This window comes from Populus nigra, chromosome 1, assembly GCF_951802175.1.
Source record: "Populus nigra chromosome 1, ddPopNigr1.1, whole genome shotgun sequence".
In the NCBI taxonomy this organism is placed as follows: Eukaryota; Viridiplantae; Streptophyta; class Magnoliopsida; order Malpighiales; family Salicaceae; genus Populus; species Populus nigra.
Window position 1 is genome coordinate 29,264,962 of NC_084852.1, and position 14,132 is coordinate 29,279,093.

The window sequence follows — 14,132 nt, forward strand, 5'->3', positions numbered from 1 at the left end:
CTCTTATTATTATTTTGATCTTGTTTAGGATGTTTTTACTTAATATAAATAAGATTATTTAGCTATTATATAGATTTAGGTTTAGGTTTGGTTAATAGAGATGTTATCAAAGCCATTGAGACTTGAGAGAGGGTGAATGTAATGGCGTTTATTTAATTTTTTTTTTTTTTTGGGCAAGTTTTGGTTATTTATAGATAAATGCACTTTTTGTGGTTTTAATTGGGCAAAAGGAAATAAATATTTACGCTGAATGCGAAGAAAGGAGGGTGTGGGGCACAGCTAAAAGGGTTGTGTTCAGATTTGGGACTTGGGAAGGGTTGACAAAAATCATAGATATAGATATATGTGTAAGCAGAATATATGGTCGTTGCTTGCTTTTTGTCTATTTCCATGCACTTACTTTGTGTGTTTGTAAAGATATTTCCTTGGAAAATTGGTGCTTGTGGCTGCCTCTCCTTCTATATCTCTCCTTATCTCATACTCTGTCTCATAACTAATAGGTTCAAGCTATTTCCTCTCTTTTTTTATTCTTTGCTGTCTTGATAGTTAAAGCAGAATCAACTAAAATGGCAGCAACGGGTGCATCTATCTTTCAAATTTCGACACAACCTCGTGTCTTCACGAGGCCAATTACTCCTGCTAATATTAATAATGCTAATCCATCCGTCTCGAACACTCTTGGTGAGTGTTTCTTCAAAACCTTGTTACTTTCTTATTTTATTCTTGTTAGAATCCTAGAGAATTTTGTAGTGTGATTTCTAATATACTTGAACTCATGACTTATTAATGACATGTATGCAAAGTAATTACTAGGAAGAAATGGTAAGGTAAGAATGGATGGAACCACTGACAATTACTTTAATTTCATCAAGAAAACGATTGAAAACGATTGACAAACAAGTTGCTAGGTAGTTCCAAGAGCTCTAAGTTGTTTATCATCACTGGAGACTGCTTGTTAACTTTATGAATGAGAGTATATGGTGAATACCATGAATCTTGTACTTTACCATCAGACTTGAATGGCTTGACTGGATTTTGGTTTGTAAAAAAATTGGCTGTTTTCCTTTTTCCCCGATTTTAATCTTGAATGGCTATGGTTATCCGTGACTGCACTGTGTTTTCATCTGTAATATTGTTTTAAGGCGCTTTTGCTTTCAAAATCCTCGTGCGTTGATCTTTTTTTACTAAGCTGCTCCGTCTGTGTTCTATCTCCATCACAAGTACAAGTACAGCAACGAGTTTTGACCTTAAGCTTCAAAAAGCTTGACATTTTTATGTTTCTTATTGCAGCTAGTTCTTTCATCGGTTCTTCTTTGCAACGGAGCACTACTAAGAAGAAAAGAACAGTTAAGATTGGTAGGAAAGTGATTGCTGCAGCTGCTGTTACTGTTGCCACGCCTTCAATGGAGGAAGTTAAGGAGTATGAATTTCCTCTTCCTTCCATTTAATAGGATTTTTTCTTACTTGTGTAGAGGGCTCTACCTCACAGTTCTGTTCATAAAGGAAGTTTTTCCCATTCCAATACTTACACGTTCTTGTAGAGCGGGTACGAGAAAGAAGCAAACCAGCATAAAAAAAGGATACAGCAAATATTACAGTCATACCATTAGGCTTAATTTTCTATTGCAAAAGCAGCTTTTTTGTTATCATTTCCTTTTCAAAGAGCAGAATCGTAATGTTCATCTAATTCTGTAGTCACTTCTTTCCAGGTATGCACGTCCTACATGGGCCATGTTTGAACTTGGAAGTGCTCCTGTCTTCTGGAAAACCATGAACGGCCTCCCTCCATCTTCTGTGAGTTAGCGCTTACAGGATTCTTCTCTCTCTTTTGAAGGTAGTGCTAGTCTTTCAATGATGTTGAACTTGAAATCAATTGACAGGGGGAAAACCTAAAGCTTTTCTACAATCCAGCTGCAAACAAGCTTGTTCCAAACGAAGAATTTGGGATTGCTTTTAATGGTAATTTGTTATTCAACTCATGTCAGTAAAGGGTCTGTAAAATTTCCACAAGTAATAACTTGCTACCCTTGGAATGTCATAGAGCATCAGATTAAAGCACTTTGAACATAACGATATCATGCATAATTTCAAATACCAGAAGAATTTACATTTCAATGGTGGTGCTCTGCTCGGCATACAAGGAGTGCTCGGTGGTTCCACCTTCCTCAAGATATCAAGTATTGTTTAATCAATCTCCAACCCCTCACTTTGCAGGAGGTTTTAATCAGCCCATCATGTGTGGTGGTGAGCCAAGGGCAATGCTGAGGAAAGTTAGAGGGAAGGCTGATCCTCCATTTTACACCATCCAGATATGCGTTCCTAGGCATGGTATGGTTGGTACCATTGTCACAATTTTATTGCTTTATGGGACATTTAATTCCTTGTAAGAAACTCTCGTATTTTTTTGCAGCTGTGAACTTGATATTCTCGTTCACAAATGGAGTTGACTGGGATGGTCCTTACAGGCTGCAGTTTCAAGTTCACAATGGCTGGCGAAACAAGCCCATCGAATTCTTCAACGAGGTACTAACACATAAACAAAGTTTTGATATATCCCTTGAGAATTTCCTCAAGCTTTGTAATAACTAGGTGTCAATCCCAAACGTGACAACCATGAATGATAAGAAAAGAGAAGGTAATTGATACATGAACTTCATTGATACATGCACGGACTGTTTTATTCATTTATCACAAAGCATATGCATTTTAAGCTAATATCATAAAATCTCCATCCAAAGATTATCTTGAATTGAAAAATCCAAGTTATTGAATGAAAAATCCAATACTTTAATCATAAAGAATCAAAAACTAGATGTATAAGGCAAAATATTACAAAAACATTTAATTTTTTTATAAGTCATAAAGATTTCAATGAAGAATCAAGAATATGCATAATCTGGCTACTCACAAAATATTATTCATAAATAATAAGCAATTTGAAAAATAAAAAAACTACATACAAGCTAAATAACCCTTAAATAAAAACATTCTAAATAAAGTTAGAAAAATAATAAAAAAAAGTATTAATTCAAATAAAAAAAAGAATCTTAAACTAACTAAAAAAATAATACAAATCTCGTATAGTAACTTTTAAATCTTATTGTAAGGCTTTCTTGATATCTGATCGTTACAATATTTTAACCCTATAAAAAACAAAACCTTTAGAATCTTTAAAAAAAATTTTAATAAAATTCAATGGTCAGATTAAAAGTTATATTTATTAGTGTAAAAATATGCATTGGAAAAAATAAACTCAAAACACCCTCTAATGTCCTTAAATAATAAGGATTGTTGTTGTATAAAAAATCTTTCTAAAATAAGGATTGTTGCCTAATTGATCTTCTTGGAAAATAAAAAATTCTTACAAAATAAGGATTTCACATGTAATTAAATCCTTACCTTGTAAAAATACACAAATCATGATGAAAATAGTAATTTTCCGACTTTCCTTGTTTGCCAGCAAATTTTAAGTTTGACTTCAAACACATCGTTCTCTCATATCTAAATGAGTTAATAAACCTATCATATTTGGATGAAAAGTTTAAGATATATAGTTTTTATCTCAGCTAGAATCGCAATAAAACTTTACTTATAGCTTTAAATCTGGTTCAAACATTACATGAAAGTCTAGTCTAGTAGATATGCAATTTGTTGACCCAAATATCATGAATCAACTTAAATAATTTCTCTTTGATCTTTTTTATTTTTAAACCTTGTAATTAGTCCAATTGTCACTTCTAAGTACTTTAATAATGCTCCCTCATTTATTTATTTTGGAAAGTTTTGGTGCTTAAATCAATTGTAATATCTGGTTGTTTGGAATGCTATGACATCTTAGTGTTGTTGGTACAACAAATCCTTGGGTACTTTGCATCCGAAAACATCAAATTTCCAGGTTTCCTTATACCAGAATATATAAGAAAGCTGGGAGATTATTTGCCTAAAACTAGAAGACTTTGCTCATTTTGACATTGCTTATAACATGTTAAATAAGTGATTCAATTCTGACCAATTTAGCCACAAATTGAGATAAAAGGAACAAACAAAAGACGTTTCCATTTTGACAGGGCCTGGCAGAAGAGTTGAGTAAAGAAGGTGCGTGCGAAAAAGCAATTTTTCCGGATACAGATATCATTGTTACGAGATGTGCTATGATCGGCAACTTATCCATTGAAGGGGTAAGTGTATTCATTGTTTCATCTGTCTCGGTTTCCTTGCTTCCATTTTTCTTGAAATATGAGAAATTGACTTTTAATTTCACAAATGAAACTTTCTTGCAGGGTGATCGTTGCGATCTTGATCTAGTCTCAGGATGCATGGATCCTAGCTCGCATTTATATAACCCCCTTGCCAATGTGGATGATGGATCCTGCCCAATTGATTCTGACATGGAAGATTAGCAGTAGCCTGGCAATACCCCTTTGATGTTGATGTAAATACCATATACATTTACTGTATACCTAAGGCCTTCCTCATACATAATGCCAAATATACTAATGAAATTACTACTTGCTCAAGTAAAACTGCTTGCTTTGAGCGAGGTCTATATGAAACATCTCCAGTTCCCTTGATGATGACAACATCTCCAGTATAGTGCACATCCTGATAGTAATTTGAAGGCAACATTCCAGTTTGAAGCTATGCTTCAAAGGGAAGGTGTGGATCGACTTTCAGTTTGGCAACCTAAAATGAAACGAGCCTCTTTCAGCACAGAGTCTCAGGCTGCAAGTATGAAGTAATTATTTTTACAGGACAAAGTGAATGGAATTTTTAGATTTTATTTGTTTCAGAAAAGTGGCTGTGTCAGCTCGTAGAAAAGCGACTCCCAAAAAAATATTATAAACTCCATGGTCGTTCCTATAGAAAAAAACTGTCCATTATTTTTTCCTCTTTACTTTTGTTATATTGCACAGGCTTAGTTATTTCATGCTCATGAGAAAGGAAAAACACGCCACACTGCAGCGTGCATTCAAAAACAAAAATAGGAAAGTCAGAGGCATTACAGGTCTCAAGCATTATTATCTTTTCAAAAAAGAAGAAATGATCATTAATAAATACACCATATACCAAAGATGTCAAATGATATTTATGCCTTAAAAATGAAATTTGATTATATGATACCAGTTTGTTTCACAAATTATCGACGACAACAAAAAAAATCATTTTCAAGGACACTCAGATTTCCCCAAATCCGGGACTGTTTTTTCTGCCCGGATTTTACATGTAGATGCACAGAATGATTACATGAACTAGCTTTTAGCAATGACGCGTTGGAATTGTTTTTGCCAGGGCTCCATTTCACTGCATTGATGCGATACTGTTATGGCATGTACACGCAAAAAAAGGCAGAAGATGACTTGCATGTTTTGCTTCTCTCCAATTAGTGCTTTTTTCTACCACCACCACTTACATTGCTTCAAACAGAACCCGATGCTCAAGGAGCTCTGATAAAACACTCCTCATCTTGTCAACAGAAACAGGTTTCAGTATAACACCATCCATACCGACCCTCATGCAGTTCTCCTTGGTCACTTTGTCTGTGTTTCCAGTAAGTGCCACTATTAGCGGCCTTTCGTGCCGTTTAGTAAATTTCTCATGCAAACGGACAGCAGCTTCAAAACCATCAGGCATGCCCGCATCCATACACACTACCTTGTGCTCTTGAGAAACCACATGTAGGCACTCATCTCTTGAACTTGCAGTTGTCACATCGCACCCCAGGTGAACAAGAAGTTCCTTGGTCACCATCCTGCTAACCCTGTAAGCCACAAACAAGTTTGGCATTCTCTTACATGCTTCATGGTTTGTTCTGCTAAACTCTCAAAACTATGTCCAACAAAAAGATACAAGACATAAATTCAACCCAGTCTTTATTTAAATTCAACTTGACTCTTAATTTCAATGGTTCATGTTGACCTATGTCTGTTGAAGGGCTGAGGGACATAGCCACTTTTATACCCATCCTATAAATTAGAACTCAATATACCTTACATAATATGGGAAAAGTTAGCACTTCAACCACATAATTACCGGCCAAACCAGCAATGGAGTCTTGTTAAACAAGAACACGCATGCCCAAAAACATTAAAGAATAAAGAGGCTGCTTTTTGTGCACTTGTTCCATGTACGTGGCAATTGGACCTATCATATTAATCCTCCAGAGACTCTTCAATCAAATATAGTTGTCTCATTTTAGACACTGCTACTTTCCCACCTAACTCAGTTGCCTTAATCCTCTCAAGTCAAGGCCCCTTCCCAATACACCATTTTTTATTATACACCTTCCCTTAATGTTTCAATAAGTCTCACTTACTTTAAAGAATTTTGATGGGTCTGGAGAAGGTGGTATTTGATTTGACTAAAAATGATGAGAACCAATAAGCACCTTGATAGAATCTATTAGAGGTGCTGATTGGGCAATTGCAAGGTCGAGGGCCAAGAAAATTAAAGAAACTTTCAATTGGCTAATTCAATATATTTGAGTCAAGGCAAGCTTCAAGATTTCAGCGAGAGGTGATCAAGCCTTGATTAATGTGATTCATGTAAGAGTTCGACATGGAAAAGTGGTTTTGAGCTTCTTTTTTTTTTTTTCTAATGCACAGTTTTACACTAACAAGAATAACTTTTAATCCGACCGTTGGTTCGAGGTGAGATTTTACTAGAAGATTCAAAAGACCTTGTTTATATAGGATTAAGATTTCATAATGATCAGACTTTGAGAAGGCCCTACGAAAAAGCCTAGAAGCTACCATGCAAAAATTGCATGATTTTCCAAATTGGTTTAGGATTATCTTTCCTTTTGGTTTATAGATTTCCTACAGGCAAGACAGCTTCTTTATTCTACAGGGACATTAGAAGCAGCAGAATTAGGGAATTAATTAGCAAGGTATCCTTATTTTACAAGTACACAGGTGGCGGGATTGGAATTATTATTTTGCAAGAATATTAAAAAAGTCGGCAGCCTTTTTTGGGACATGTGGCAACAACAGTAATTCTTTGATTCCTTAATTCTTCATAGTCGACAACAGCATTAATTAAACAAGGGTTGTTGTTTTCCGCAACTCTTTTTGGGACAACATGCGGCAGCCTAGATAATTTATTTAGTATTTGAGTTTTTATCTAATAACTTCGATTCCTTGTTTTAGGTCATTATTGGGTTTGGTTTTTTTTAATCTGATTTTTGCTTTCTTAGGTCGAGTTCTTTCACATTTGTGGATTCTAGGATTCTTACCGGTTCGCGTAAAAAAAAATTAAACATCCTCCAATCAGTATCTATATTGCAAGATTCATTAATTTCAATTGATTTAGATTCCTTCCCCAGTCTTTTTTTTCTTTTCTTGTTCATGAACAAACAGTGGAAAGCTAAAGAAATTTAAAGTTCTCTCTTTGAATTCTGAACTCTATAAACTAATAATGATTGAACAAATAAAGCATTATCTCTGGCATTATCTCTTGATGTGAACGTCATGTGCTTTATAGAAGCACACTTAAAAGTAATCTGTTTTGGCACTGCTCACTTGATAAAGCCTGTTGAATAGGACCGTTAGAAATTTAGAATCTTTTGCAAGCCACTATTTGTCCGAAAAGTTTGGAATATTTCCTTCTAACCGGGTTTAAGAGTTTGTAGGAAACTTTATGACATTGTCTGATTTTGCTGACAGTTGTGTTTGACTATAAAAAATGCTGATTTCAGATAGAGTGGGTTATTTAAAAAAAAAAAATCCTCGTATTGTTCTGCTTCTGGGGCTTCCCCTATGATTTCAAATTTCCAATTGAGTTGTCATCCTTGGCTGGATTGATGTTGTTTTTATTCTCTTGGATGAAGATGACATCCTTTATTCCAAACTCCCTTTTATCACCCTACCATATAACAATTTTCTTGACTCTTCTTTCTTATTTTGTTTCATATCTTTGTACCCATCCTAGTATACTTTTTTTAACGAGAATTTTGTGTTTACTATTTTAACCATCACAGTGCCCACAAATGCAAACCTCTGTTTTGTACTTGACTCTATTCATCCCACCCCACCCTAATTATAATTAAATTCTTTAGAAGGTAGCGTGGCATAAACTTGAAATTGACATACTAAGAATGATTAAGTTGCAATTTTACTGACCCATTATCATCCAAGACAAGAACTTTGAGTCCTGGAAAAGTTGTCTGTCCATGATTTGCTTTAGGTAGGAATGGGTTCTTAGATTCACTTGTGTTCTCAGGAATCCCAAGCTTTACAATGAAGATAGCCATGCATCCCTTGCCTAGACCTTCACTTTCAATCCAAATATGTCCCTCCATAAGATTTACAAACCTGATCACAAACATACAAGATTTAGATATAATAGTGAACTTCAATGGCAGTAGAATTGAGAAAGTCAAACCACAGTATAAAATGTCTAATGAAAGTCACTTCATGCTCTAATACAAAATTGTGTCTATAAAAACAACCAAAATGAATTACCTCTTACAAATTGCAAGGCCAAGTCCACTGCCACTGGAATTTTTGGTTGCCAAAGTTTGAGCATGTGCAAATTTTGTAAATAACTTGGGAATATCTGGAGGGTTAATTCCTTGTCCTGCATCTTTTACCTATACCAACATAAAATCTATTCATAACCAACCCCTAGAACAGAAAATTCACCCTTGCTAGGAAAGAGATCTTAATTGAGCATCAGAGGAATTAACCTGTACACGCAAATAAAAGTGATTATCACTTGGCACTGGAAAAAAGTCAGGAGCTCGACTGTCTCTTAAAGATTCTGATTTTGCAACAAATGCAGTGATTGAGATGCTTCCCTCTTTTGAGAACTTCACAGCATTACCAACAACATTTAAAATAGTTTGCATTAGTCGCTTTTCATCACCAATGGCATATTCTGGCAAATCTGGAGCTAAATTTAAGGTTACAGGCAACTTTTTAACAGATGCGATAGGCTTGATCAAATTAAGAACCTGCAATGGGGAAATAAGCATCATATTCACCAACCCAAATCCAACAAAAGTTTTATGAATTCTATGTAACTAATATTTACAGTACAATCTGAAAAATTTGGTAAGATGACAGATATCTTACCTCCTTGAATACTGCATGAAGATTAAAACTTCCTAAGTCAAGTCGAAGGCTGCCATCTTCGAGCCTTGAAAGATCTAATACATCATTTATAAGAGTAGCCAGAAGGTTACTACTTCTAAGAATTGTCTCAACCATTAGACGCTGCTCAGGTGTCAGTTCAGTTTCCTGCAGCAAGGAGGAAAGTGCAATAACTGCATGCATTGGAGTTCTCATCTCATGGTTCATAACTGCCAAGAAATCATTGCGAGCACGAATTGCTGTTTCCGCTTCTCTCCTGGCATGATCAAGAGCAACATTCTGCTCCATAAGAAGGTCCCTTGCTCTCATTGATTCTTCTAAGATAGCAGCATGTGACAGAGCAACAGCCACCTGGTTTGACCACAAAATTTATAAGTTAGAAACAAATTGAGGCTATCATTCTTTAGATGGTATGGTGCAAGCTGCAAATTACTTTCTAGTGTTAACAAATGGCAAGGCACCAGTGTTCGCATGTCTCTTTTCATTTACTTTGTTCAAATTAAGCACTCAATGACAAGCTGTGAATGCTTTTCTAGCATTTGATGGAAAACATAGCAGCAACATTGATCTGATGAACTATATTTCTTTTTGGTTTAAATGAGATTTGAAAATCCTTCTTGGAGGGCACCCTTTGGAAACTCAATCTATGCAAAGCTATAAGAAGTGAAGCAGATGCAAGTGCAATGCAATGTGGAGATTCCATTTAGCAATTTCCTAGAAAAATGGAAAAGGAAAGGTGATTATGTAACCATGAAAAGTTAGACAAATAAGAAAATTTAAACCTGATCGGCAACTACTTCAACAAGCTCCAACTCATGAACATGCCACTGCCTTGCACTATCTGATGGAAGCATTAAAACCATCAAAGCATAGCGTCTGGTAGAAAGTTCAGGCCAGTCATTAATTTGGAAATTAGAAAGATGGAGGAGTGGGACACGAACAGCAACCACCTCTCCAGGCATATATTTTGCAGAAAGAGGCCGTAGTCTAGCCACTGGAGAATTTGGCGAAATTTTCATAGCACGGTTACTGCTGAATACTTGATTAATCACTGGAAGCTGGATAGGAACGGTATATCCAACAGGGTTCTGCTGACGAAGAGTGTAGGAAAGTTGAAGCTCCAACCCAGTACGAGTTGGCATCCACAGGGTACATTCTTCCAATGCCAGTGTCCTGCCCAACTCAACAAGAGTAGTCTTTAATATGGTATGTCTGTCAAGAGTGCTTCTGATTTCATGAGTCAACATCCTCACATGCCGACCAGTCTCCTCTTGTGTACGGATCAGACCCATCTCTCTATCTAGCTCCGCAGCTTTATTTTTCAAAAACACCTCTCTAGTCTTAACACTCAAAAGATCAGGAATAATATGCACAAGCATAAGCGCAGTGGCACAAGACACAGCAGCAGTCAAAACTTTGGCTGTGGTCATCACAACTGCCACAGTTCGTGAATGCATACTAAAAGTCCATAAGTTAATAAGGTGAGTTGCACCACAAAGAACTATGAAAGCACCAAACTGGACAAGCACCCATCTATAAGGAAAGACAGCAGATTTCTTAACAAAGTAAATGAGCTCTAAAGGGATAGAGAAATAGGCTAGTGCAATGAAGAAATCCGATATATATTGATACTTCATCAGCAGCTCCTCAGCTGGCCATTGTGGTTCAATACAATTGCAAGACTCCATCTTTAGGGAATTTTCTCTTTAATTGAGAAATTTTAACCCCACCACACCCTCAATTGCAACAAAAATTCCTCTTTTCACATGCCTGAAATAACACAAAATTCTCAATTACACAAATATTGATAAAAAGAAAAGGAAATGAAGAATCTAAGCATCAATTTCTAAGAACTGAAACTCTAATTGCAAAATTCAGATTTCATTTCCTAGCAAGCTGTATGGAAACTTAAGATTTGAGTAGAAATGAAATCATTTCAACACCATTTACCCAGTTCTAGCGTTTGGAAAGCTGTAAGCAACATAAATGAATTCTACAACCAATTAAAATTAGAGATTTGCCTCGGAACTGACCCGTTAAGAATTAATCTCACTAACGCCCTTCTCTCTCCCTCTTTCTCTCGCGCATTTATGCTTGGAATAAGTATTTCAAGGATGAGGACAAGTTGAGTAAATGATGTACTCTCACTAACTCAATCCACCAGTTTAAAACCTATCCCAGACAAACAAATAAAAACTCAATTAGCAAGTCAAATCAAATCAATTCTATGTTTCTGCAACAGGTAAACCCTAATTTCAAAATCTTAAAAAAGAATAGGATTAGAGGGTAACTGACCACAATAGAATCCGAGAAATCCAATTTCTAGGATTAGAGGGTAACTGACCACAATAGAATCCGAGAAATCCAATTTCTTGTGTTATGTCGACGTGGGAGACATCCCTCCGGTTGGCCCCTCCTACGCCGTCGTAGACTTTGCTTCCTTCTCTGTGGTCGTTATCGGGTTGCGAGAGAGATTTGATTCTCTCTTGGAAAGGTGGTGGTTCGGTGTGCAGCATTAACTTTGGACTTTCTAAGACCTGAGAGTGGAAAGTTTTGGCAACTTAGAGCTGGAAACGAAAGCGACGTCGTCTTGGTCTCTATATTTTGCAGAAAAGGGAGCCGCGCCATATGCCGCTGCAGCTTCCTTTGTTTTTTTAACTAATTTTATTACGAGAAAAAATAGAATCAGAAAAGCAAGATTTTAAGCTTTTTTTAATAAAAATAAAAGGATTTTTTCCTACTTTTTAAAATTATTCTACTTACAAAGATTTAATATTTAAGAGTCAATTCTCCGGGTAAATAAAATTATATATGAGAATATTTTTTTTTTAAACTGAAAAATATTTTTTTCTTATGCCTAATTTTTTCAAAATAGATGACCTCATTATTTTAATATAAGCTCTTTGTTTGGGTATTTATTAAAAATAGGTTCATTGAATCTCACGCTAGATTCTGTCTTCTTCCAATGATCTCATTGCACGTCATCGCAGGATTTACTTCGAAGGCAGTTCAATCCATGCATACTCATACAATATATATTGTATATTATATAAGTACTTGTTTTATCACAAAATAATTATATCCTCGTAGATCATTATCTTAAATAGTATTCTTAACTACTCTAGAAAAGAATTTTAATTAATAATATTTAAAGACATTATAAATTAAATAAAAAAATTACCACACAAGATAGCAAAAGGTCTTCCAACCCAATATGTAGCGCGTAAATAGAAAGAAAATACCAAAGAAGAAAATAAATAAAATATTTAATAGCTTTAATTATTTACTTGATAATTTATTTTAAAAAAAATATAAAGTGAACCCAAGTCTTAACTCAATGGCACAGCCAATGAGAAAGAGCCATGTGTTAAAATTAACTTTCATTTTTAATTATTTTAAATTTATTTTAGAAAGTAGGTTTTTTACCTGATTATATATTTATGTTGTATTAATTATTATCTAAATACTTTAAAGGAATTGGATTCTGCTTTACTTTAATATATATTTTTTTAATTGTTTTATAATAATTTTATGTGGTAACTAAGTTAGTTAGCAAACATGACAAGTTAAAGCACGCGAGTTCAAGCGTTGAAGAATACAAATATAATTTGCATTATGATAGACTTTTTTTATAAAAAAAATAAATCGGGGAATAAAAAAATAAAGCAGGGTTAGGCATGCACACTTGACCCACTACTGCTATGTAGGTGTTAGGCCTGACCTTTTAATGTTTTTTTTCTTCTTCTTTTTTTATTTGATACTATAAAAAAAATTACCGAATTCACTAATTTTTCAGTTTTAATTTGGTTTTTAAATAATATTATAATTTTTATTGGAATTTAAAATTTTTGTTTTTCAATTATTATGTATCTAATTTGAAAATGATTATACTAATAATAAATTATTCATAAAAAATTGATTGAAACTGGTTTTTTATTATTAAGATTTTTAAATATATTTTGAACATGATTTTATCACATTTATGATTTTGTTAGCTTTCAATCACACAAAATATAGACATATTATTTTGATAATTTTTGTTAACTTACTTTAACAATCATCTTAGCTCCATTGGCATGAACTCATTTAATGTAATGGGTTTTCTTAATTTTTTAGTTGGAAAAACCTCATCGCTAACTGATATAAACTTTCGATGCATCTTTCGACGCATTGACTCATCAATCGTCTTCTTCACCATTAAGATTCTTATTATAGTTGGCTTTATCATATGTTTGCATTTGTTCATTCCTCTTCTATGCGTGACTAAAGTCCATCCTTCATTGTCGCAACTCCTAGATGAATTAGGCTTTGAGTCACTAACTCGATATACAAGGGGTATACGTGAAGCTTGACTTAAGGATATAGTGAAGCTCGTAGGCAAAATAACACCAAGTTCTATAGGTTCAAAAGATCCAAAACTTATTGTAAGGGGAGATTGGTGTGGACCTAAATGCATTATGATTGTGATATTAGAAGCGATTATTTCATCATTGAAAACAATATCACCATTCTCATGCAGCCTCATTATCTTATCTTTTAGCATAAAACACTTCTTTATTGGATGGTTGATCAAGTGGTAACATGATGAGATTTGCTTTAAGCAAGTCATCTAGCATCCTATATATGTCTGATTCAGGGAATGGATACACTTTTTCTTGTCACTCTTTTATGGATGGCTTTTTCCTTTCACCTTTTTGAATATTGGTCAGTGTTGCATGATCACTCCTCTTAACTCTAGTTGGTACCTTTATGGTGGCAAAGATAATTACTAAATATTGCTTTCTCTTGACATTTAGAACGCTTTTTCTGAATATACAACATTCAGGCTTATTTCTTTTGGGTAGCAGTATAGGTAATTGACACGACCAAAAGATTGATGTCTTCTTCCAAGTGTAGGAGTGTTAAAGTAATAAATAACCCGGCAAGATCGGGGTCAAACCACAGGGAGGTTAACTATATAATAATAATAATAATAATAATAATAATAATAAGGTGAAGAGAGCTTTGAGATGTGATATTGATATAAGGATTAAACAATGATAA

The 14,132-nt window shown here is 34.6% G+C and overlaps 2 protein-coding genes across 5 annotated transcripts; one reads left to right on the forward strand and one right to left on the reverse strand.

Moving 5' to 3' along the window:
* Nucleotides 1-371: 371 nt before the first annotated feature.
* Nucleotides 372-4,553, forward strand: LOC133669794 (protein POST-ILLUMINATION CHLOROPHYLL FLUORESCENCE INCREASE, chloroplastic). The gene is made up of 8 exons (XM_062090085.1): nt 372-681; nt 1,291-1,420; nt 1,710-1,794; nt 1,881-1,959; nt 2,215-2,328; nt 2,411-2,523; nt 4,068-4,178; nt 4,281-4,553. Exons 1-8 carry the CDS (start codon nt 567-569, stop codon nt 4,398-4,400), a joined length of 867 nt encoding a protein of 288 aa, XP_061946069.1. The 5' UTR covers nt 372-566; the 3' UTR covers nt 4,401-4,553.
* A 511-nt stretch (nt 4,554-5,064) lies between these two features.
* LOC133669773 (ethylene receptor) lies at nt 5,065-11,726 on the reverse strand. Of its 4 annotated transcripts, none has more exons than XM_062090065.1 (8): nt 11,434-11,726; nt 11,123-11,261; nt 9,872-10,859; nt 9,072-9,440; nt 8,684-8,950; nt 8,460-8,587; nt 8,118-8,309; nt 5,065-5,758 (listed from the first exon to the last, which is right to left on the reverse strand). In XM_062090065.1, exons 3-8 carry the CDS (start codon nt 10,775-10,777, stop codon nt 5,407-5,409), a joined length of 2,214 nt encoding a protein of 737 aa, XP_061946049.1. In that variant the 5' UTR covers nt 10,778-10,859; nt 11,123-11,261; nt 11,434-11,726; the 3' UTR covers nt 5,065-5,406. The 4 variants fall into 4 exon arrangements, with proteins under 4 accessions (XP_061946049.1, XP_061946032.1, XP_061946056.1 ...); XM_062090048.1 differs by having other exon boundaries at nt 11,385-11,726; XM_062090072.1 differs by lacking the exon at nt 11,123-11,261.
* Between the last annotated feature and the right edge of the window lie 2,406 nt (nt 11,727-14,132).

Coding starts and splice junctions, on each gene's coding strand:
- LOC133669794 (XM_062090085.1), top strand. CDS start 567: ATGGCAGCAACGGGTGCATCTATCTTTCAAATTTCGACACAACCTCGT. Junction 1,421..1,709: donor TCAATGGAGGAAGTTAAGGA/GTATGAATTTCC, acceptor ACTTCTTTCCAG/GTATGCACGTCCTACATGGG. Junction 2,329..2,410: donor GATATGCGTTCCTAGGCATG/GTATGGTTGGTA, acceptor ATTTTTTTGCAG/CTGTGAACTTGATATTCTCG.
- LOC133669773 (XM_062090072.1), bottom strand. CDS start 10,777: ATGGAGTCTTGCAATTGTATTGAACCACAATGGCCAGCTGAGGAGCTG. Junction 8,951..9,071: donor TTCATGCAGTATTCAAGGAG/GTAAGATATCTG, acceptor TCCCCATTGCAG/GTTCTTAATTTGATCAAGCC. Junction 8,588..8,683: donor ACTTTTATTTGCGTGTACAG/GTTAATTCCTCT, acceptor ATGTTGGTATAG/GTAAAAGATGCAGGACAAGG.